At 42.1% G+C, this 24,841-nt stretch overlaps 1 protein-coding gene across 7 annotated transcripts in view; it reads left to right on the plus strand.

Moving 5' to 3' along the window:
* Positions 1 to 24,841, plus strand: part of HERC2 (HECT and RLD domain containing E3 ubiquitin protein ligase 2) — a 287,985-nt gene that overhangs the window by 189,685 nt on the left and 73,459 nt on the right. For 6 of the 7 annotated variants that reach the window (XM_073614619.1, XM_073614620.1, XM_073614623.1 and 3 more), the window contains exons 64-79: positions 4,291 to 4,435; positions 4,888 to 5,113; positions 5,445 to 5,619; positions 12,096 to 12,276; positions 12,534 to 12,674; positions 12,802 to 12,993; positions 14,586 to 14,739; positions 15,072 to 15,179; positions 16,244 to 16,375; positions 16,476 to 16,634; positions 17,005 to 17,123; positions 17,487 to 17,612; positions 20,821 to 20,976; positions 21,069 to 21,184; positions 21,288 to 21,486; positions 21,562 to 21,776. In XM_073614619.1, coding sequence (XP_073470720.1) covers positions 4,291 to 4,435; positions 4,888 to 5,113; positions 5,445 to 5,619; positions 12,096 to 12,276; positions 12,534 to 12,674; positions 12,802 to 12,993; positions 14,586 to 14,739; positions 15,072 to 15,179; positions 16,244 to 16,375; positions 16,476 to 16,634; positions 17,005 to 17,123; positions 17,487 to 17,612; positions 20,821 to 20,976; positions 21,069 to 21,184; positions 21,288 to 21,486; positions 21,562 to 21,776 — 2,544 coding nt within the window. The remainder of the gene's footprint in view (positions 1 to 4,290; positions 4,436 to 4,887; positions 5,114 to 5,444; positions 5,620 to 12,095; positions 12,277 to 12,533; positions 12,675 to 12,801; positions 12,994 to 14,585; positions 14,740 to 15,071; positions 15,180 to 16,243; positions 16,376 to 16,475; positions 16,635 to 17,004; positions 17,124 to 17,486; positions 17,613 to 20,820; positions 20,977 to 21,068; positions 21,185 to 21,287; positions 21,487 to 21,561; positions 21,777 to 24,841) is intronic. The other variant, XM_073614626.1, reaches the window with a different exon arrangement.

Here is a 24,841-nt window from a genome sequence, read left to right on the forward strand (position 1 = left end):
GATAGCATGGAATGTGTCCTGGAGAAGCAGGATTATTGTCATGTCTCTGGGTTCCGCTTCCTCCATATATCCACCAGTCTTGTCTCCCCACAAAAATGGAGGACTGGCCTATTCGATATAGTGCCCAATGGTACCCCTGGCGATCTGTCTACACTTTTGTCCATTGTCATGTTAAAATCACCCACCGCTATAGCAGGTACATTTGGTTTGTCTGAAATAAATTTCATTAGTTTATTCAGAGGCTCTATCCTAAATGGTGGGGGAATATATACATTGGCCAGAACACATGCCTGATGAAGTAAGTTTAAGGCTAAATAATAACTTAATATAACCATATTCTAAACAATTCCCTAAATCTATATAATCACAAACCCCTATCCTACAAATGTATGCGAATAGCCAGAAAACTCCTGGGGGTCCCAAAGAAATTTGAGTGGAGTGACCCTATATGATAAGATAAGTACTACTAATTAGTTATAAAAAATGGCTTACATCCCACTCAAAAATTTAAATGGGGGGAATGTGGGTCTGGAGCAAAAATATCCAGAATACCTCCCTACAACATAAAATATGAAAAATAATCCCCACCTCTCTTAGGAGTGCAGAGCTTTTCAATGACCTGAACCTTCATAGCCGAGATATCACCAACATGAAATTTCCTAATGTCTCGCTACAGTGGTACTTTTGTTTTTCCCAACACTATACACATGTTCATAAAAAAATGGTCCCTCAAACGTCTTGTGGTCCTACCCACATATATTGTATGTGGCACAAATCACATGTAATCAGGTAAACCACATATTTGGTGTTGCAGTTATAGAAAGATAAGGTGCCAAATAGTTTTTGAGTCGCTGTGGCCTGAAAGGTGTTACCCCCCCCCCCCCCCCCCACATTCCATCCCATCCCATCCCTGGATATGGTTACAATATGGGCAATCATGGGCTCCACATTTAAAATTTCCTTTAAAGTGCAGCCAAGTAAACTTGTTTGAGAGGATTGAAAAAGCCTGGTGATAATGACCTGTCGTGGGTGCTCTTCTGGATACTATGTTGATCCTTATGTTCAGTTCCTCAGTTCTTCATTAAATGTTGGAGTAGCACGGTTTTCTGAAAGGATTTTGTTGATTTTATTAACTCCCAATAACTGCTTATTAGTCACCACCTCCTTTTGATAGATTTTGATAGATTTAGATCGGGACAACAGTGTATTCATAATAGTCCAGGCTCACTGTGTTAATGCCCCACGAACCACCTTCTGAAGGCTGCAGTATCAGTGTAACAGTAAAGTAACAGTGTTCAGGTGTTACTACAAAAATAATTCCCTGAGTCACATAGGGAGGTTAACTGTGAATGTACATGTTTTGGGAGCAACACCAGCTTACAGTGTTACTAAACCCAGTACCCTGCATTCACTATATCTGGACTTCCACAGTACACAGAACATGGAAATGCAATTATTTTAGTAAATATAAACTGCTTAATACCTTTTCTCATCAGCAGTTTATAGCAGTCTTGTGATTTCTATTAGTTCCTGGTGAGGCTTGTAAGAGGAGTTTTCATACTGCACTAAGCTGTCCTATGAGGCTGCAGGGCTCCAGACCCTCTGGACATATCTGGACAGTGCTGATTGGCCCTGTGCTGATCACATGCATTCTCCCAAGAAAAAAAAAAACCTCTCTAGCAACACACACCAAACTGAGCATGTGCAGCCTGACTCCAAAGGCTCTGTCTTATCTGGACTTGTCAGGGAGGGGAGGATCTGTGCATACAAGATCGGGCAGACTTTTTACACAATGCAGAGGATTAGCCACTTACTGTAGGCTACACAGTGAGTATAACAAGCATACTTTACTGCATATACAGACTGATTTTACTGTTGTGGGTTTATTAACACGTCAACTTTCCATCCATTAAATCTTCTGACCTTGTTGTTTTAACTTTGGCTACTAAAACATTTTCTTTTCTGCCAGTAAATACCTCATACAGCCCACTTCCTGTTTCTTGTCTGGTAAAAAGCCTAGGCTAATGACATAATGCACAGCGCTCTCTCTCTCTCTCTCTCTCTCTCTCTCTCTCTCTCTCTCTCTCTCTCTCTCTCTCTCTCTCTCTCTCTCATTCTCGAGAGTTTGCCGGGGGGGGGGGGGTCAGTCATAAGAGGGCCAATGAGAGCTGGAGGTGTTTCTCTGTGTATCTGTTTAAATCCAGGAAGTGAACAGGCAGCAGCTTCAGCTGCCCACAGTTAAAATGGTTGCAGCCAGACTCAGTGGAGGGAGATTTCTGCAGCATATTTGGCAGGTACAGAATCGCAGTATATATAAAATAATATGCAAAGTGGTTGGAGGGAAGCTTCAGAATGGCAAAGTTGTTTTTAGAACAAATTATGTGAGCAGACTGCAGTTCCTCTTTAACTGTATGAAATGAGTTGCCAGATGTGCAAATAAAACAGCCTTTTAAATGTAATAGATGGGGAAAAAGGGGTGAAAAAAAATGAATAATCTGCTTGAATAGTATAACACATATCCTGCAGCTCTACATCATGATTTAAATACGACCGTCACAACTGATAGAGATAAAACCATCAAGAGTGGATCCAGCTTGTGCTCTTATATTTACTCTGATGGCCTAAAATCTAATAATAACAAAATGCAGTCACAATGATATCGAATGAACAGTGGTCATCTGTGGTCCAAAATGCAGTCCTCTGAAATCCAAAAGACCGATTGTTTGTCGCCATACAGAGGACTGCATTTTGGGTCACTCTTTTTATTGTGAGTGCATTTTATTACTAATGGATTTTTATCTATTAAATACTGTAACTTTAATGCACCACATTTGTAGGCTTTTGTTGGTTTTATCACAACACCAGCTTAACTATATTTAATTTTGCAAATATTTGTTGCCTAGTACATATAGTAAACTGAAAGACTAAGCATCCATATTTGGGAGTGAGTACTACTTTACCCCAGATTAGTAAATTACTAGTTTAATACTCGTTTATCTTTTGCCTGGTAAGGTTGCTTTACACAAACCAATTGTTTCCTGATTTAACATTGGCTGTGGAGCCAATCAAGCTGTTCACACTGTTCCATAGAAAGCGCTTCCTGCTGAGGAAAGAACTTCTTATCCCCAAGAATGGGGGAAGAGACATGAGCCACTACTCAACATTGGCCAGGTCACATCTGGTGGTCTTGTTACCCATATTCTTGGCAAACAAACTTAACAGCATATATTGACACATTTACCCCTTCCCTCCTGGCGTCCCTTTAATTTAGGCCAAGGGGGCAGAAAGAATAGCCGATCACTTAGCAACTGTTATTGGCTGTCACAGTGGTCACTTGATCAGGACTGGTCTTGCTGGCTATTGATCATTAGCGGAGATCAAGTGTTGTCTTTGACAGCTTGGTCATTGTGCTGGCAGTGCATAGTGAGCGTGCTCTGAGCACAGAAAGCTCTGCCACCCTTGGAAGCATGTGTGCAAGCGTTAAAGCCCAGCTTTTTTGCCGGTGCACATAAGCATTATATGGACAGCAAAAGCTTAATCTTGAGCCTGTCTGAAATATTTCAGATCTCCTGGTAATTGCATAATTACATAGAAGGTGAGGCTGAAAAATGACACAAGTCCATCAAGTCCAACCTATGTGTGATTATATGTCAGTATTACATTGTATATCCCTGTATGTTGCGGTTGTTCAGATGCTTATCTAATAGTTTTTTGAAACTATCGATGCTCCCCGCTGAGACCACCGCCTGTGAAAGGGAATTCCACATCCTTGCTGCTCTTACAGTAAAGAACCCTCTACGTAGTTTAAGGTTAAACTTCTTTTCTTCTAATTTTAATGAGTGGCCATGTGTTTTGTTAAACTCCCTTCCATGAAAAAGTTATAGCTCTATTGTGGGGTCACCAGTATGGTATTTATAAATTGAAATCATATCCCCCCGCTCAAGCGTCTCTTCTCCAGAGAGAATAAGTTCAGTGCTTGTAATCTTTCCTCATAACTAAGATCCTCCAGACCCTTTATTAGCTTTGTTGCCCTTCTTTGTACTCGCTCCATTTCCAGTACATCCTTCCTGAGGACTGGTGCCCAGTACTGGACAATTAGTTTTGCATTGTTGGTGTATCAGGTCCTGGTGTCTGTTATAAATGGGTTACACGTAATTATCCTCCCACCAATAACTTATATATACCAATATGTTGGCTGAATGTGTGTTTGACTGCTGCTGCTATTTTGTGATAGTTGTGTAGTCAAATATATTGGATTGTACATATTCTAAAGTTATGCTGACATTTTAGGGGGAAAGGTGACTACTTCAGGTTAGGTCATGGCACAGATGTCCACGTAAGAAAACCTCAAGTCGTGGAAGGGCTCAGAGGAAAGAAGATTGTTCATGTAGCTGTTGGAGCTCTGCACTGTCTGGCCGTCACTGACACAGGACAGGTAAGGTGGAACAGCCAGTTTTTTACTTGTTCAAATGTTTTAATATAAAAGTTTACACTACGAAACAAAGATGAATGTTGCACGGGAACACTCTGTTCTTTATCATGACTGTTGCAAATAAAGATTTAGAAGACTTGCACATATTTTACAGAACGTAAAGATAACATGATTTGCCATGTATTTTTAATAAATTGTGAACTGTACATACTCATGGGAACCTTTTTATAAAGGTTATGGTAACATTTTAAAAATCTGTATTTTTTTTTTTTTTGTGGTGTCAAAGGGTGAGAGTCCTGTTCTTTACCTTTTTTTTCCCCATCAGAATTTTGGGGATTTCTATCTCTCTACTTCACTTGGACACTCATTTCAGAACTGAACAGGCATTTTCCTCTTGAATATATATCTTTGTAATAGCATTATTAAAGGATTTTTTTGGATCCTTGTCTTTGCAGGTTTACGCATGGGGAGACAATGATCATGGGCAGCAGGGAAATGGAACTACTACTGTTAACAGGAAGCCTACCCTTGTCCATGGCTTAGAGGGGCAGAAAATAACACGTGTGGCTTGTGGGTCCTCTCACAGCGTAGCTTGGACAACCGTGGATGTGGCAACACCATCTGTCCATGAACCTGTTCTTTTCCAAACTGCCAGGGACCCGCTTGGAGCTTCCTATCTTGGTAATGAATTTTGGAGATACGTTCAGGGATTTTCGGGTCTAGAATGTGAATAACCCATCCTGATTTTTCTGAGAACTAGCAAATGATTCATGCAGTGCCTTTTTGCTTTGGTTAAATGCCTAGTCAGGTGTAGTATTATGTCCCAATGGATAGATCTTTTACCTAGATTTGTCCAGCTATTAAGTGTCAAGTAAATTATAAAAAAGTTTGAAGTGGAGATCCTCTTCAATACAAGAGTTTATAAACATTGATTTGTTGGAAAAGGCTTGTTTAATAGACTGTCATTTACTACATTGTGATAACTAAGCTTCCCTGCTGTTCCTCTTTGTAGGTGTGCCTTCAGATCCAGAGTCTTCATCTTCCTCCAGCAATAAAATCAGCGGAGTGAATAACGCTAAGCCGAACCGGCCATCACTTGCAAAGATTCTGCTGTCTATTGATGGCAATCTAGCCAAGCAGCAAGCACTCTCTCACGTTCTGACTGCATTGCAGATTATGTACGCTAGGTAGGAAATATTGCAGTTCAACCGTTTTTTTTTTAGTTTTTTTTTTCCACTGAACAAGTCTTTGGAGAATGTGTATATAAATGTATTTGCATTTAAGTAAGTTTTTATTACTGATCATATGTTCCCACACCCTTTATTTTGCATGGTAATTGTTGCCAGCTGTTCCAATACACCAAAGCAATTGTACCCTAAAGAAATCTGTTGTGGATGCCGTATCTGGGGTTTGGAGAGGAGGATGAGAATTGTAATCACTTAAGCAATTAAATGTTGCTATTGGAGAGAATTAGATTAATGCTTGTTTTAAGAGCAGAATATAGTTAAACCCAACTTTAAACTGTGACTATTATTTGTAGGCATTTGAATGAGTTTTTAGATGTTGCTGTTCATTGTTTTAGATAAGTATGTTTTTATTTAAACTAAACTAAAAGTGCAGTTATTTCTTCTGTTTTGTATATTGTCAGGGTATTCCAATACAATTGCCCCCCCCCCCCCCCCCATATGAGTACTAGGGGCTGCGTTCTGGTTTTGCCATAATCTCTCAGTATTGTAAAAAAAAAAAAAAATTGTGCATTTAAATGAGTACTGTTAAAATTAGGAGCAAAAGGGTTGAACTTTGAACGAAGCACGTGGTTGAAATTAATACAATGGTGGAGATTGAGATATTTAATATTCCGTAAATAACACACCTAATTTCCATATACATACAACTAGGAATACACATTAATCGTGGCGTAAATTCCTAAAACAGTGGCAACTGGTAATAACATGGTTAAAAATGGGTAGCATGATAAAGTTACAGAGTCCACCATATATCACAGTGGACTCTGTGACTTTATCATGCTACCCATATTTAACCATGTTATTACCAGTTACTACTGTTTTAAGAACGACTAATGTGTATTCCTATTTGTATGTATATGGAAATTATATGTGTAATTTTGTTAGTTACAAAATATTAAATATCTCAAGCTCCACCATTGTATTCATTTCAACCACGTGCTTCGTTCAAAATCCTATCCTCTTGCTCCTAATTTTAACAATATCATTGTCAGGGATGGAGGCACATGACCTTACTAAGCCATAGCCTCATTTAAAGTCCTAATGTTTCCCCTCCCCCTTTTCCCCAATTTTTGCTTTGTTATTTAAATGAGTATGGCAGGAATTCCTGTAGAGTAAACTTAAGGACATTGCCAGGGATTCCATTTTTCCTGCATTAAATTGGCTTTGAGATTTAACCTCAGACTCCAGTCATCTGTAGAGATAGCCAGGCACTTACATGAGCAAGGAGGTGTGGAGAATTCTGCACACTTTAGTGGTGCCATGAGTGCTTTGGGTGCATAGGGTCTGTTCATACCACAATGCAGTGCGGGAAACGCTTGTTATGTGCGTGTTTCCCACGCTGTGTTCAAAATGCCTTGAGTGTGCAATTTGCCGTGGGTGTCAATGTAATCCTAACAACACCCCAAACACAGATCACCAGTGCAGTGCCCTTGCCTGCACCGGAGCACATGGTGCAGTGCACTTTTGAAAAGTAGTGCATGCAGTACTTTTGTTGTGATTTCAGCCTAATCAACCTAGTGGGCTGAAAATCGCACCACACGGAGTTGCACAGGAATGTGGACTGCATTCTAATGGAAGTGTGAACTGGCCCTTATGCATGTTCTAGATTTATAATAAATTGGATCTTTTTTAATCCTGTAGTGCAGTCGTGGTAACTGATGTTAGCTGAAAGTATGCCCTGAAAATGATCTATAATCTTCAAACATATTTTGCATAGCTGGTCAGTTTATTGTTAACCACTTGCTGAACGCGCTAGAGCCAAAAGATAGCTACAGTGCAGTCTAGTTCTGGGAGGACGTTCATGGATGTTGTCCCAGAACCCTGCCCCTGGGGGGTGCATCGGGCGCGCTCTAGTTCTGTGTGCTTTGGATACAGCAGATCATAGATCGCGGTAAAGGGCCAATCACAGTGGCTCTTTACCATGTGATCAGCTGTGTCCAATCACAGCTGATCACATGTAAGTAGACTTGCCAGTTTTTGGCAGTCTTTTTTTCTCACATGCTGTGTCTGTGTGAGAAAAGGAGAGCTGATAACCAGCAAGGCTCTGTGACCATCAGTGCAGCCTCATCAGCGCACATCAGTGAAGAAGAAAAATTACTTATTTGCAAAATTGTATAACAAACTATGAAAAAAAAATATTTTCAAAATGTTTGGTCTTTTATTCGTTTGTTTAGCAAAAGAAAAGAAATAAACCAAAAGGAAGCTCTTTATGTCTAAAAAAAAAAAATTAAAATAAAAAATAAAAACATACAAATTTTTTATGTGTACAGTATTGCATGACCACGCAATTGTCATTCAAAGTGCAGCATTACTGAGGGCCGGTTCCCACTAGTGCAATGTCCGACATCACATGTGATTCGCACTGCAGTGCAAATCACATGCGATCTCTGTGAGATGCGATTTCAGCCATACAGATAGTATTTGGGGGTGTCATTAACTTTTAATTGACACTCCCAGCAGTTCGCATAGGGCAGTGTGCTGAAAATTGGCCTGAGCAAGAAGGGGTGAAAGTGCCCAGTATTGAAGTGGTTAAAGCAGAACTTTTTTCTTACTAAAAATTAAAAATCGGCAACTCTGCAAAAGTAAGAATTAAAATCAGCTTTTGCTGCAAACAGACCTGTAGTCCAGAGGAAGTGACTATACTATACGTGTATTCATAATAAAGCACAGAAAGCTTTTGCTTTTATGTTTTCACAGGACCAGGTGGTAACAATTAGACCTAATGATTAACCATTTAGAACTACAGCAGATACCTCTGACTGATCAGTCTCCACAAAGATCTTTACTTCATTTGGGTTGGATTTTTCTGTTAAAAGAATGATTAGAATAATACTAGCAATGAAATCTTTCTAAATGCCTGAATATTTGGTTGTGTAGTATGAGCATTCAGTGCTTTGATGTAAATGGCTGAAAAATAATTTCGCTCTTTATCTTGCATGCATGTTTAACTGCCATCTAGTGTCTATTGCCACCATTAAATAATATAACTGCTCATTTAAATGGAATCTCCAGTGGGCTGATTAACAACAAAGTAACCTTTTGACAAGTTTGGTTACTTTTAAAACCCCCTTGTGAATACTGTTCGCAACGTGAATTTCGAAATGGAGATTTGATTCTTGGAGGCGTATCAGTATAGCGCAGTGGTCATCAACTCCTGTCCTCAGGGCCCACTAACAGGCTAGGTTTGCAAGATAACTGAAATACATCACAGGTGATATCATTTGCTGCTCAGTGATTGCAGTATTCTAAGGCTGGGTTCACACTGGTGCGACACGACAGCCGTCCTACTTTGGATCCGACTTTGCCCTGCGACATGAAGCCGGCATGTGTCCGATTTTCAATGAACGGGGATCCGACTTGGATCCCCGCCAATGCCCGGCACTGTGTTTGGTATGAATCTTTAGGGGGAACTCCGCGCCAAATTTTAAATAAAAAACCGGCATGGGTTCCCCCTCCAGGAGCATACCAGGCCCCCTAAAACGTCACAGTCCCAGCATGCCCAGGGACTGTGACGGCATAAGGGGGCGGGGTCACCGCCTATATAAGTCAGAGCAGAGCGCACAGAGAGCATTCCAGCCGGGGAGAGCGTCGTGTCAACATCGGAAGAAGAGATGAAGAGAAGGAGCGGCGAGACAGCGGCGACAAGACAGCGGCAGCAGACCGGGCCCCTCGCTGGCAATAGAGCTGGAAGAAGATAGCGGCGGGGCCCGGGAGAAGAGGCGGAACACCGGGAGAAGTCGGAAGAAGATACCGGAGCTGCCCAATAAATTAATTTTGAAACCTGTGTACTGTGGTTTTTTTTTATTGACACTTCCCTAGATGAATGGGTAGGGGTACCATGTACCCCATACTCATTCACATAGGGTGGGGGGCCGGGATCTGGGGGCCCCCTTATTAAAGGGGGCTCCTGGATTCCGATAAGCCCTCCGCCCGCAGACCCCGACAACCAACGGCCAGGGTTGTCGGGAAGAGGCCCTTGTCCTCATCAACATGAGGACAAGGTGCTTTGGGGTGGGGGGCCGCAGCGCGCCCCCTCCCCCAAGGCACCAATCCCCCCATGTTGAGGGCATGCGGCCTGGTACGGTTCAGGAGGGGGGGGGGGGGCGCTCGCTCGTCCCCACCCCCATTCCTGTCCGGCCGGGCTGCGTGCTCGGATAAGGGTCTGGTATGGATTGGGGGGGACCCCCACGCCGTTTTTATCGGCGTAGGGGGTTCCCCTCAAGGTCCATACCAGACCCAAGGGCCTGGTATGCTCCTGGAGGGGGAACCCATGCCGGTTTTTTATTTAAAATTTGGCGCGGAGTTCCCCCTCAAGAACATCTGAGCACAAGTCGCGTGCCGAAGTCGGATCATGCAAGACGGCAATCCGACTTTGATCCGACTTCAATGATAGTCAATAGGCTGAAGTAGGATCAAAGTCGGACCAAAGTAGTACAGGGAGCATTTCTAAAGTCGGAACGACTTGTGTCGGACCAGTTAGGACGGCTCCCATAGGGAAACATTAAATTTCACACGTCACACGTCATTGATGTAAATGGCTGAAAAATAATTTGGCTCTTTATCTTGCATGCATGTTTAACTGCCATCTAGTGTCTATTGCCACCATTAAATCATATAACTGCTCATTTAAATGGAATCTCCAGTGGGCTGATTAACAACAAAGTAACCTTTTGACAAGTTTGGTTACTTTTAAAACCCCCTTGTGAATACTGTTCGCAACGTGAATTTCGAAATGGAGATTTGATTCTTGGAGGCGTATCAGTATAGCGCAGTGGTCATCAACTCCTGTCCTCAGGGCCCACTAACAGGCTAGGTTTGCAAGATAACTGAAATACATCACAGGTGATATCATTTGCTGCTCAGTGATTGCAGTATTCTAAGGCTGGGTTCACACTGGTGCGACACGACAGCCGTCCTACTTTGGATCCGACTTTGCCCTGCGACATGAAGCCGGCATGTGTCCGATTTTCAATGAACGGGGATCCGACTTGGATCCCCGCCAATGCCCGGCACTGTGTTTGGTATGAATCTTTAGGGGGAACTCCGCGCCAAATTTTAAATAAAAAACCGGCATGGGTTCCCCCTCCAGGAGCATACCAGGCCCCCTAAAACGTCACAGTCCCAGCATGCCCAGGGACTGTGACGGCATAAGGGGGCGGGGTCACCGCCTATATAAGTCAGAGCAGAGCGCACAGAGAGCATTCCAGCCGGGGAGAGCGTCGTGTCAACATCGGAAGAAGAGATGAAGAGAAGGAGCGGCGAGACAGCGGCGACAAGACAGCGGCAGCAGACCGGGCCCCTCGCTGGCAATAGAGCTGGAAGAAGATAGCGGCGGGGCCCGGGAGAAGAGGCGGAACACCGGGAGAAGTCGGAAGAAGATACCGGAGCTGCCCAATAAATTAATTTTGAAACCTGTGTACTGTGGTTTTTTTTTTATTGACACTTCCCTAGATGAATGGGTAGGGGTACCATGTACCCCATACTCATTCACATAGGGTGGGGGGCCGGGATCTGGGGGCCCCCTTATTAAAGGGGGCTCCTGGATTCCGATAAGCCCTCCGCCCGCAGACCCCGACAACCAACGGCCAGGGTTGTCGGGAAGAGGCCCTTGTCCTCATCAACATGGGGACAAGGTGCTTTGGGGTGGGGGGCCGCAGCGCGCCCCCTCCCCCAAGGCACCAATCCCCCCATGTTGAGGGCATGCGGCCTGGTACGGTTCAGGAGGGGGGGGGGCGCTCGCTCGTCCCCACCCCCATTCCTGTCCGGCCGGGCTGCGTGCTCGGATAAGGGTCTGGTATGGATTGGGGGGGACCCCCACGCCGTTTTTATCGGCGTAGGGGGTTCCCCTCAAGGTCCATACCAGACCCAAGGGCCTGGTATGCTCCTGGAGGGGGAACCCATGCCGGTTTTTTATTTAAAATTTGGCGCGGAGTTCCCCCTCAAGAACATCTGAGCACAAGTCGCGTGCCGAAGTCGGATCATGCAAGACGGCAATCCGACTTTGATCCGACTTCAATGATAGTCAATAGGCTGAAGTAGGATCAAAGTCGGACCAAAGTAGTACAGGGAGCATTTCTAAAGTCGGAACGACTTGTGTCGGACCAGTTAGGACGGCTCCCATAGGGAAACATTAAATTTCACACGTCATGCGACATGAGCTCCCAATGTCGGAGCGTTTGTCGGACCAGTGTGAACCCAGCCTTAGTCTGCATCTCCCCAAGGTAATACAAAAAAACTGGCCTGTTAGTGGTCCCTGAGGACAGGAGTTGAGAACCACTGGTATAGCGAATGATGGCTTTATGTGGTCTCTCGGTTAAATAAATAGACTACTGTTCTGTTGTGCTATGTTTTTTTTTTTTTTTTTTTTCTTTAATGTAATTTTAAGTGTATGCATATTTTATTTTTCTCAACTCCAGGGATGCTGTGGTTGGAGCTTTGATGCCAGCCAGTATGATTGCTCCAGTCGAATGCCCATCCTTGTCCACAACACCTCCTTCTGATTCGTCAGGCACATCTAGTCCTATTAATGGAGACGATGCAGGGCTAGATTTAGAGGACAGATTAAGTCCCAGCCCTTGGCAAGACAGAAGGGGAGAGGTAAAGTTGTGTTTTTTTTTTTTTTTTTTTATAAGTTTGGAGATTTAGCTCTGAATTAGACAAAAAAAATCCTTTTGTCTTGTTTGTTGGAGTAATACAGAAGACCCCTCTTTTATAGTGCCTGTCTACAGAAAATTATTGTGCCCAATTTATCACGGTTTTTGGTTTTTAATTGACTCTGACTGTTTAAAAGACTATCCAAGCCCTTACTTTACACTGTAAATGTTGTTTTGATATTTTTCATTTCTTGGTTTTAGGTAGCCCCAGCTGAAGATGCTGTCACTCCATCCGCTATTACTCCTTCAGCTTCTGCTGCCTCCTCGCGACCGTTTATTCCAGTTACAGATGATCCTGGGGCAGCTAGTATTATTGCAGAAACAATGACTAAAACCAAAGAAGTAAGTGACCGATTACATTATCCATTCAGTGTGAAAGGGTGACCATGATTTGGTCCTACCCTCCCCCTTCCCCGGTCCCCTGTGTTTTCTATCCCAACTTAATACTGAATCACTGTCTTATGTTTAGGATGTGGAAAGCCAGAACAAAGTGCCAGGCCTCGAACCCCAGTGCTTGGATGAATTTACCAGCTTGCTTATCCCTGATGACACAAGAGTCATGGTTGACCTTCTTAAACTGGCTGTCTCTAACAGAGCTGGTGAAAAGGGCAAGGAAGTTCTGTCTGCTGTATTGTCAGGCATGGGAACTGCCTATCCACAGGTCAGTATGACATTGCTGGTTACATATATTCTCTTCTTTACGAAGTTATCTTCAAGCCTGTTTTGCATAATGTGTGCTGGGACTGAGGCATGGTTATACACTCCCTTTCTTTTTTGTCCATTGAGGGACATAGGAATTTTAAGAATTATTAGACAGGTTACGCCATTGCCCATTGGAGAATTGGACAATGGCAGCAAAAAAGGGGATGGCCAGCACAGGATAACTTTGCCCACAATCATCTTGCCATAGTCTTTTGCTAGTGTCCCCAGGAGGGTAGACTGGTTTATTTTAATTTTTTTTTGTTTGGTTTTTTCCCATCTGATTTTTCTCTCAAGTATTACCAGTCGAATAACCAGGCCTTATCTGATGCCAGCTTCTGGTGTTGGGTGCTTCAAGCAGCTGTTTGGGCTGCAGGCAGTCCCCGGTTTTCTGTTATGTTGCCCTATGTTGCTCTCTGTTGGACTGCTTTTGGACATCCTGACAGAATTCTAGAAAAAGTGTCCCTCAATGGACGCTAAGAGGATTTTATGGTAAGTACAAAAATTCAAAAAAGTTTGGTAAAAGTTAAATCTACTTATCTGCATAATTGTTCAGAATCAATGACTCAAAATCTGATTAAATTATTTAATTACAGCTAGGCCATTAGCATATATGCAGAATTCAACAGCAATGACAGTCTTCATTTTTTTTTCATTAGCTTTGCCTTTAAGTAGAACTCTAAACAAACTAGTGGAAACCTGAAAGAGTGGTGTAATGAGTTTTTATTTTTAATTTTTTTTTTTTTTTTTTTTTCAGTATAAGCCTATTATACCTTTTTAGTATTGTCCACATTGTATAGAAAAATAGAGTATATTAAAGGGTATGTAATGCTTGTAGCATAGTAGTGAACTAAACAGATCACTTTTTTTCTTTCCCTTCTGTTTATGTATACATCAGTTTATACATATTTCCTTTTGGGACAGTCTAAATCTTTACCATTTAAAGCTCTGCCGCCTTCCCCGCCTGAATCAGTTTGTTCCTTTTTTCTCAAGTGCACTTGCTGAGGATGATCAATGGAATGCAGCTGTAGGTTATGTTGCTCTATTTTTTAAAGTATGTGACAGAAGGTATAACCTGCCATATGACTTAGTTGGTGTCAGCAATTTCTATTTAAAGGCAAAACTGCTGTATTATGCAGTTATATTGAGGAATCCATGTCTGCTCTGATGATTAATTGTCCACCATATCTCTGGATGACTGGGGAGCAATTGCTTCCGACGCTTTAGAAAAACCCTGACCTATAAAGCATTAGGGGGATGAAACAAGAGAACTAATAAAGGTTTTATTAGCAGAAAATAGTGATGCCTGTCCAGATAAAAGCTGCACAGGTTCCAGCAGAAAACAAGTAGTTCTGCTAAAATGCTGTTTGGATGGAATTGCTATTAAAGATGTACAAGCTAAAGACTGACGACTTGGTGTTTGCCACACACACAGTAATAGTGATTGCTGAGCAGTCTTGGTGAAACAAACAAAAAAAAAAAATATGAATATAAATTACTATCATTTTACTACTTGGTGCAGTTACTTAATAATGGTCTGTAATTTGCTTTTAGGTAGCTGATATGTTACTAGAACTATGTGTGACAGAATTGGAAGATGTGGCCACAGATTCCCAGAGTGGCCGCTTGTCTTCGCAGCCTGTCATAGTGGAAAGTAGCCACCCGTATACTGATGACACCTCCACCAGCGGTACAGTTAAAATACCAGGTAGGTACACAAATATTTTGGGTCTGAGTAGTTGTTTACTAAAAATTCTTTACATTGTTCATCTACATTAGGAATACTTTGTCAAAAGCCTGGGCTATTTGTCCTGTTTTGAATGCAATGACAGTGCTTTCAGCAGGAGAGTGTTTACATAATTGGCTTGCCTATTGAATATGAATGGGCAAAAGGTTCACCTAGCTCCCACACAATAGAAAACCATTCACTAATGCTGTTTTGTACCTTTTTCATGCTGCTAGTTTGTATAGCTATTAATGGGAGATTTTCTGTTCCTGTGTAATTGTGATAAAAACAAAGTACTCTCTGTGGATGTATAGGTGCTGAAGGCCTTAGAGTAGAATTTGATCGCCAGTGTTCGACAGAGCGCCGCCATGACCCACTCACCATAATGGATGGGGCCAACAGGATGGTGTCAGTCAGATCAGGTGATTTGCAGTGGTTTATATTTTGGGTTTCAGCTCAATTTTTTTATGTTGCAGTAGTTGGAGTAATGGGTCCTCTTCATTTCTCACTAAATAGATTAGTTTTATTTTGTATAGATTGCAAAAAGTGCCTTTTTATAATGGTTAAGTTGCATGACGTTTTTTACAGTTTTTTTGGGTTTCAATCTGTATTAATATTTTTGGGCAATTTGCAAAAAAACATGTGCAAATCCTTGTTTGCGGACCATAATAATCATTGTCGTCCTTTTTTTTTTTTTTTTTTTTTTTTTTTTTTTTTTTACGAATAGGAACAGTTTGTTTTCTTATATCTCAAAATGCACAGTGTGTCTGTGAGTGTAAAATAGTTTTATAGTAAAAAGGGTTTATGGTTAACTGGGAAATAGAATGTTTTTGATTTTTAGAGATTGCAAGTACCTTTTTGTGATTTTCATGCATTCCTGGAACTAGAACAATATGGGCTTTATTGTCTGATACTAAAGCAGTCTATGCTGCTTAATAAAAATCAGTCCCCTTTCCACTTCTTTTACTAGCTGTCACTTTCTAGTGTAGATTTGAATCTGGTTAGCCACAACCAAAATGTTTTTTAGACACTTTGTAAGTGCTGTGGGTATAGTATTTTTTTTTTATTAGCCCAGACTTCCTACAGCTGTACATTACCAGATCATATATACAGTAGAGAACTGTGAGCAGCTGACATGATCACATTTGACAGAATCAGTGCAAAAATCTTTCCACGTTGTGGTTTTTTAACCTGATGTATGGCAAAATTGACACTATCTTGATGACAGCTAACAAGGGCTCAAATGTTTTTACAAGAACACATCTCATGACAGGACATATTAACATGTTACATCGTCGGGACATAGTACACCTAGCTTACACCATAAAATGTAGAAAAAACTGTTGATATGCATTATATATGTGCCCTCCAGGCTCAAGTAGTTACTGTGAGAAACAGTAGTTCAGTAGCAGACTTCAGAGTGCATTATTGGTTTTAGCATATTTTTAAATTTTTTTTACTTGTATTATCGCATTCTGCTTGGCAGGTCGTGAGTGGTCTGACTGGTCCAGTGAACTTCGAATTCCTGGAGATGAACTGAAGTGGAAATTCATTAGTGATGGATCAGTCAATGGTTGGGGATGGCGATTCACAGTTTATCCCATCATGCCCGTTGCAGGTAATTTTCTTGTCTTTTTGTTTTTGCACTTCTACCAAATAAAAGTAATAGACAGTGTTAAGAGTGTCCTTTTTTTTTTTTTTCTCTTCTTCTTCTAAAGGTCCCAAAGATCTCCTTTCAGATCGATGCATCCTGTCCTGTCCATCCATGGACCTGGTCACTTGTCTTCTGGATTTCCGGCTAAATTTTGCAGCTAATCGGGGAATTGTTCCTCGTCTAGCTGCATCCCTTGCGGCGTGTGCCCAGCTCAGCGCACTTGGTATGTCCATAAGTACAGTTTATTATTACTTATTAAGGGCATGCCTGGGGTTCAGCAATAACCTAACTGACAAAACACTACCGTAGATTCACAAATAAAATAAATATGCCAAGGTATTTGTAAATCTCTGCCAGAGGGGCAGATGTAACTTGTACTTGCGCCATATTGTTCCTAGACATGAATGATACCGTTGCGTGTGTGGAGACATACAAAGCTGTGAAAATTTCAAAACCTAACCGAATATGGCAAAAGAAGAGTTAACGTGCAAATTGTTTTTTGGGGTCATTTATGCTGCCATGTTGGATGTTGTACTGTAAATATAGGTGTAACTTGGTCCAAAATATGGACTTCTGTGTATTCTTTTCTGCAGCTGCAGGTCACAGGATGTGGGCATTACAGAGGCTAAGGAAGCTTCTTACTACTGAGTTTGGACAGTCTATTAACATCAATAGGCTCCTGGGAGATGGAGACAGTGAGGCACGTGCAATGGTATGTCTTTTTTTTCCTTGCTTTTGTTGTATCCTATAGTACAGGATGTGAAAATACCTGGGAAGTGTTTTTTTTATTTATTTTTAAAGGCCAGTTTTATCTGAACAATATTTCAGTTTTGTTGTTGCAGAGGTTGTAAAAATTTTAAATTCCATGGCTAGTTCCACACATTATACCAGTATGCACTGTCTATTGTGGCTCATTGGTAGCCATCACTTGCATAGATATATCTTCCCTCAAAGCTTGTGGTGCTTAGCCCTATAATTAACCGTATGTATGCGTGTATATGTGTGTATCTTCTTTTTTTTAATAACTTATGGGTACATTTATGCTGGTTATTTGTTTCATGTTTGTTTCTCTTAGAGTTTCACTGGCAGTGCGTTAGCTGCTCTTGTGAAGGGACTGCCTGAAGCTTTACAAAGACAATTTGAATACGAAGACCCAATTGTCAGAGGAGGAAAACAATTACTTCACAGCCCTTTCTTCAAGGTTATGTCCAGCTTTTAACTTTTCTTTCCAATAAATCAGTGGCCTTCAAACTGCAACCCGAGGGCCTTTGCTAGCTTTTATCCAGCCCTTTGGGCACTATGCCTTCTAGTGACACCAACAATGGCGTAAACACAGTCTCACAGCAGACAGTTAAATATGATTAGTCCTAGTTTATTCAGTAATGCATGTAAAAGAACAATCCTGTTGTCCTATAGGAAGGGATATGAGGTAGGAAAAAAAGAAATCAACAGCTTACAGTTTCACAGAAGATCCATGGAGCAACAAGAAACTGACGGCATTGGGGTTTACAAAAGGCCTTCTGCAGCATGGGGGAGCGCCAGTACCCCTGCTGCACTGCGTCCGAATGTGGAACTCGCTCACCAGCGTGTGGGGAAGGGCTGGATGTGCTGGAGGAGAAAGCGAAGATGATTGACCGCAGGAAGGTGGAGACCCGAACTGTAAGCTGCACGTGGCTGGGACGCCAAGTCCACTGGCGTACTGACAGGTGGAAGGGAGAGAGCCGCATTGCTGCAGTGTGGATGACGCTATACGTTCACAGCATCTAAAGCCCAATGGATGTGAATCCCAGCTGCGTGGGAGTGTCCCAAAACGATGTAGACCTCCGAGAGATGGAAAACCAGGGCTGGATGGGCCGATGTGGATGTCAGTCAGCGTTGCTGGGGTTCTAGGGGTGCTGGTCGTTGGAGCACCTCATGGACCTGGGTGACCTGTTAGCTGTGGTGGTTTCCTTGACAACGCGTTTCGTGCATCTATGCTTTTTTAAAGTCAAGGAAATGGGCAACACACACATTTAAATAAGGAATGGGGGAGGAATTTTGCTGGAACAAGGGGGCGGGAAAACAATTTCATACTCAGTGTTAACCCCTTGTTGCTTAGGGAATACACTTTGTAAAATACAAGAAGTTAAAAAATTTACTAATTCATGTAGTCCATTTTTTGGAACATATGTTCCATTTTTTGATACTGTATAAAATCACAAAATGAACTTATCAGTCACAAATAAATATTACATATCGATACCTCCTGTTAAAAATCCAGAACAAATTTATAAAAAAAAAAAACGATTGATTAATAAAAAAAATAATAATAAAAAAATTTGGATAAAAAAACAATCGATTTATAAAAAGCCGGTTGATTTAAAAACAAAAAATTGGTTAAAAAAAAGATCGATTTATAAAAAAAATGATTCATAGAAAAAAAAAAAAGGGCGGCAGGACAGAAATAGGAAAAAAGGGGAGAAGAAAAAGGAAGGGAAAGAAAAGGGAGGGATAGATGGGAAAGGAGGGAGAGAGGGGGTGGGACAGGGAGAAGAAGGGAGGGTTTGGGGGAGGGGGGGGAGAAAAGGAGGGAGGGAAAACAATCCTGTCTGACAACAGGATTGTTCTTTTACATGCATTACTGAATAAACTAGGACTAATCGTGTTCAACTGTCTGCTGTGAGACAGTGTTTACTCTTCAACCCATTGAGCGCTGGTCCGTTTGTTTTGTTGTACACTGTTTATCCATACCCTCCAGCGATGGCTGCTGTCCAGCTGCACTGGGTTCAGATCCCATGTCATTAACCATGCCCTTTCCTCCCCATCCACAGATGGCCATGTTTTAGCGCTAGTGTTACTTGTATATCAATGGCGTACTATTCCTCTCACAGACACCAATGGTGGGTTACTATTCCTCTTGCTGACCACAAACCCTGAGGCTATATTTATTCTTACTGATGTTGGGCCTGGGACATGTTCTACCACCACTTTCCACAGTTTGGCCCCCCTAAAGCCTAAAGGACAGTAAATTGGCCCTTTGAAAAGTTTGGAGACCCTTGCAATAATGGGTATCTTACACAGCTTATTCTTCTTCAAGGAATTGCAGTTCAGAAAGCAGAACATTATAAAAATGTATGGGTCACATGTACTGATATATTTAATGTAAAGATGTAGGTAAATTTGGTTTTGTTGTCACCTAAATTTATACGGAAAAAAAAACCTTAAAGTCTCTTGGGCATCGCTCCTTTTTTTTTTTTTTTTTTATATAAATTGTATTTTCAGGCCCAGCCATGCTTCCATCCACAGATACCAGATAAAAACTTTCATTTGTTGTCACGTAAACTTTGACTAGTGTACACAATGTATATATTGCTTTTTTTTCTGAGAATTTTATGGCTTGCAGACCATTGTTCAATAGAGTCAGGGTGGCATTTTTACTTCATTCGTTCCTGGAAGTGCTTTGATAGGTTGCCCGTGGTGACAAACTGAAAAAATGTGCATGTGTTTTTAAGCCTCGTACACACTACTAGTTTCAGCTCAGGTCAGAGCCGCTGTACTAACCATCAGATGTTAGTACACCGATCTCCCCTGCTTTGCTAACGTGCTTTGACACAATTGGCTGATCGCACTGATCGGGAGCCGGTTGGCAGACCTTTGTTGGTCATGACCTTTTGCCAGAAGCCGATCAAATGACCAGCTTCTGTTGGACTGGCTGAATGTTGTCCGGTTTCTATCGAACCAGCTGATGCTGCCCGACATTTGGCCCATGTGTACTAGACTTAAGAGAGCAAAAAACAAGACTAGTCAACAGTTGTGAAAAAAAGAAAAGATAAATCATTTGTTCATGGAGAAAATAAATACACATAAAACGTCACTGAAATGTTAGAGACACACCACAGGGATTATACTGTTGCTTCTCAATGATTGAGTCAGTATGCTGACTGGATGTTCTAGCCCAGCCTTTCTCAACCTTTTTACCCCAGAGAAATCCTTGAAATAATTTTCAAGTCTTGGGAAACCCTTGCCTAAACCATTTAATTGAAGATTGGTGGCCAGTGTTAATTATGTCCCCCAAACAGTGGTGGATCGAATTCTGCTTTTTATATACAGCTCAATCGACCATTGGTTTCCTTCAGCTGGTTCTGCTAAGTGGTGTTGACTCTGGAATTATGTAAGCACCAACAAATGGGACGGCAATCCTATGCAGCTCAAGGAACCTCTGGAGGGACCCTAGGGTTTCACAGAACCCCGGATGAGCGTGGCTGTTTAAGCCATTCAACACCAAGCAGAGTGTTACTTTTTAAGTTATTCATCAAACTGATATTTTAGTTTGTAAGTGTAAAGTGATAGAGTTTCATTGCTGTCTTGAAGTCTCTAAATGGTTTCAATTTATTTTGGATTATTCATGTTTTTGACTTGCACATTTGTAGGTGTTGGTTGCTCTTGCTTGTGACCTAGAGTTGGATACTCTTCCATGCTGTGCGGAAACTCACAAGTGGGCATGGTTCAGAAGATACTGCATGGCTTCTAGAGTTGCTGTAGCATTAGACAAAAGAACACCACTACCTCGACTCTTCTTGGATGAGGTAAACCACTTTGTATGATTAATGGGAATAAAAATGATGAAAAATGTAATATTTCTCCTTTACCCTTTAAAATTTTGTATCGCTCTGTTAAGGTTGCAAAGAAGATTCGTGAATTAATGGCAGATAATGAAAGCATGAACGCTCTTCATGAGAGTCATGAGATGTTCAGGAGGGAACAAGATGAACAGCTTGTTCAATGGATGAACAGGTTGGTTGTACTGGATGTTCAGAGCGTCTGCAATTATTAATGCTAAATGTAATCACCAGATAACTGAAGACTTTGGCTTTATGGAACAACAATTTCTTTGTAGACGACCCGATGATTGGACATTGTCGGCTGGTGGAAGTGGAACCATCTATGGCTGGGGTCATAACCACAGAGGGCAACTTGGAGGGATTGAAGGTGCTAAAGTCAAGGTGCCAACTCCTTGTGAAGCATTGGCAACACTTAGACCAATCCAGCTGATTGGGGGAGAACAAACATTGTTTGCCGTTACAGCTGATGGGAAGGTAACATTCTGTGTTTTAAAACATTGTGTTGCTGTACCGAGGACTTTGCTTCTTACTGTCTTCCCTTTTGTTTAGCTATACGCTACAGGATATGGGGCTGGTGGAAGGCTGGGCATTGGTGGCACAGAGTCTGTGTCCACACCAACACTGCTGGAATCCATCCAACATGTATTTGTGAAAAAGGTGGCAGTAAATTCTGGTGGCAAACATTGCCTTGCGCTGTCTTCTGAAGGAGAGGTGTATTCATGGGGAGAGGCAGAAGATGGTAAACTGGGCCACGGAAACAGAAGGTACAGTTCAATTGTACATTACAGACATGTACCAACATCCTTCACACGTAAACCACATACAGTACTGCGCAGAAAAGCACCTCCATCTATGAGGTGATTACAAGAGATCAATACATGTTATACTTCTAGTTGGTGCTGGGAATTTGGTTGTCAGAGTAAGTTCTACTTCCCATCGACATTCTGGAACTTCAGTCATCAGGGATTACCCGAAGTTGCACTGCTTAGAGGGGAACAGATCTGACTCTCCTTATGGCAGAACTGCACATTCCAGTCTTGTCTACTGTCCACATCCCAGGCGTGGGAAATTGCCAGGTGGACTTCATCAGTCATCAGCGTCTGGCTCCAGGTGCATGGGCAATCTTTTTTGCCTCAAGTGGGGGGATACCAGATGTGGATCTTCTGGCATCCAGGATTTAAAGCGGTAATAAACCCGAAACCAAAAATATGATGTACTGCAGCTTACCAATCATTTAGATGTAGAGGCTTTTTTTTCGTTGTGTTTTTTTTTTTTTTCCCCTGGTGATCTGGCCAGTAACACACCACCTGTATTATACAGACACCACTGTGGATGAATGAGCTCAGGGGCAGATTTGGACAGCAGCATTGTCAGTCTGGGGAGTGGTGAGTGTTAGATGTAATAGCAGATTTAAAGTGCTTCTAAAGGTACATTTTGTTTATTTTTTTTTTATATACCTTAATGCATTCTCTGCATGAAGGAGAAAAACTTTTAATAATAGCTCTCCCTTGCACCCCTAAATACTTATCTGATCTCGATCCAGCATTGTGCAGCAGCTTTTCTCCCCTCTCCGCTGTCTCGTAAGTTTGGCTGGCAGCAGCAAGATCCAATGGCTCCTGCTGCTGTCAGTCAAATCTTATGAGCAGAGTGGGGGGGTGAGGGCTGAGCCAGGCTGTGTGTCTGTCTGAATAGGTGCAAACAGCCTGGATCAGGATCGAGCACGCATGAATGCCCCCATAAGAATTGGCTTTGAAGCATTCAGCAGGGGGAGCGCCGGTGGAGGACCCCAGAGGAGGAGGAGGATCGGGGCTGCTCTGTGCGGAACCATTGCATCTAGCAGGTAAGTATAACGTGTTTTATTTTAATGAAAAAAAGTAATACAGTAACAAATTGAAGGTGAACTTCAGCTTAATTTTGAATCAGTTACAGCAAACAGTTTTTTCCCTTTGAGATAAAGGTTTTACATAAAAGCTGATCATTTTAAGCACCCCTGTCAGTGGTAAATTGTCTGTCTTATCTCTGTAATTGCAAGAGAGCTTTTCTGTTGAAAAACAGAATTACTGGCTTGTTCACCAGATGAAAATAGAAGAAAGCCTAAAAAAGGAAACAAATGCAGCCATCACATCTAAGACTTTGTAAGCAATACATGTTTGCTTTTGGGTTTAATACTGCTTTAACAAGTTTTTTCAGCATGAGGAATATATTTGTCAGATTTTCTAGGCGGCCATATGCTTTTTTATTAAAGTTTATTTTACCAGGTGCATGTTCAGGCCTTCTAGGATGCCTGTTTCAGATGTTAGGTGCTTCAGGCTGCTTTCTGAGTCATTTGTGACCCATTTAGTTGGCCTGTTAGTGTTTGCTGTGTTACCCACCCCTCCATTGGACTTCTTTTGGAGGTCCAATGGTTAAGACTAAATATCCTGTGTGCTGGACTGTACAACTAGGAAAATTATAATTTTTGACTTCTCTGTAGGATCCTATTCTTGGACTACTACTGTACAGGACCCATATTCCCCTCCCCTCTGTGCTTTGTGATCTCCTAAATGCTTGCTTTAAATTTAAGGGTTGCTTGTAGTGGAAGGGGTTGTATATAAGACCCCTTTCACACTTGGGTGCTTTTCGGGCATTTTAGTGCTAAGAATAGCACATGAAAATCGCCTCTCAAGCCTTTTACACTGGGATGGTGCGTTTGCAGGACGGGAACAAAAGTCCTGCAAGCAGCATCTTTGGGGCAGTAGGGAGCGGTGTATACACCGCTCCTCCACTGCCCCTGCCCATTGAAATGAATGGGCAGCGCTGCCGAAGCGCCTGCAAATCGCTAAGGCATTTCTGCAACACGGGTGCTATTAACCCTTTCTTCGGCTGCTAGCGGCCGAAAAGCGACACTATAACAGAGGTAAAGCGCTGCTAAAACTAGTGACGCTTTACTGCTGACATAGGAAAGAAGAAGCCGCGCTAATAAAGTCCAATTTATTAATAAATTATTGTAGAAAGGAAGATCATCTCTCATATGGCAAGAAAATTGTGGGATAATATTCAGATTCTTCTAATATTAACACCACAGTGAGTTTGTACAATAAGTGTGCCACCACCTTAGGAAAAACTCGCTTACCAGATGGCAAGCAAAACCAGGCATGTGGCTATAGCCCAGCCAAGGCCTTTGCTTGCACAGAAGATTGTGGAGATAGGCTCTGGATGGATGGTAGCATTAATATATCCAAACACCGATGACACCGCTCAATTCAGGACCATAAATTCAGCAACCCACTCAGCTCCTCTGCTGCCACTTCCAGCAACGTCTCCTCTGTTATCACAATAACTATTGGACACGAACTGACACTTTGTGGGAACCAATGACACTAATACAGTGATCTGTGCTAAAAATATGCACTGTCACTGTATTCATGACACTGGCTGGGAAGGGGTTAAACATCTAGGGCGATCAAAGGGTTAACTGTGTGCCTAGCCAGTGTTTTTGTGTACACAGTGTGCTGCTTTCACTGAGGGAAGAGATTGATTCTAGTCCCTGCTTTGTAGAGACACAGGATTGTCCCTTCCCCCCTGTCATAACCAAGATAAGACTTGTTTACATAGGCATATCTCAGTTCTGTGTTTTACGAACGAGAGCTGGGTGCTGGAGAACATCGAGCTCCCAGGACCTGCAGATCGGCTTCTGCTGTTATTGATCACAGCATAAGCGACCCGCCAGCGCCCCCTACAGGTGGAAGTGCAGGATCGTGTGTGTGTGTGTGTGTGTGTGTGTGTGTGTGTGTGTGTGTGTATATATGTGTATATATATATATATATATATATATATATATATATATGC

This window comes from Aquarana catesbeiana, linkage group LG02 (assembly GCF_042186555.1).
Source record: "Aquarana catesbeiana isolate 2022-GZ linkage group LG02, ASM4218655v1, whole genome shotgun sequence".
NCBI classification, from domain to species: Eukaryota; Metazoa; Chordata; class Amphibia; order Anura; family Ranidae; genus Aquarana; species Aquarana catesbeiana.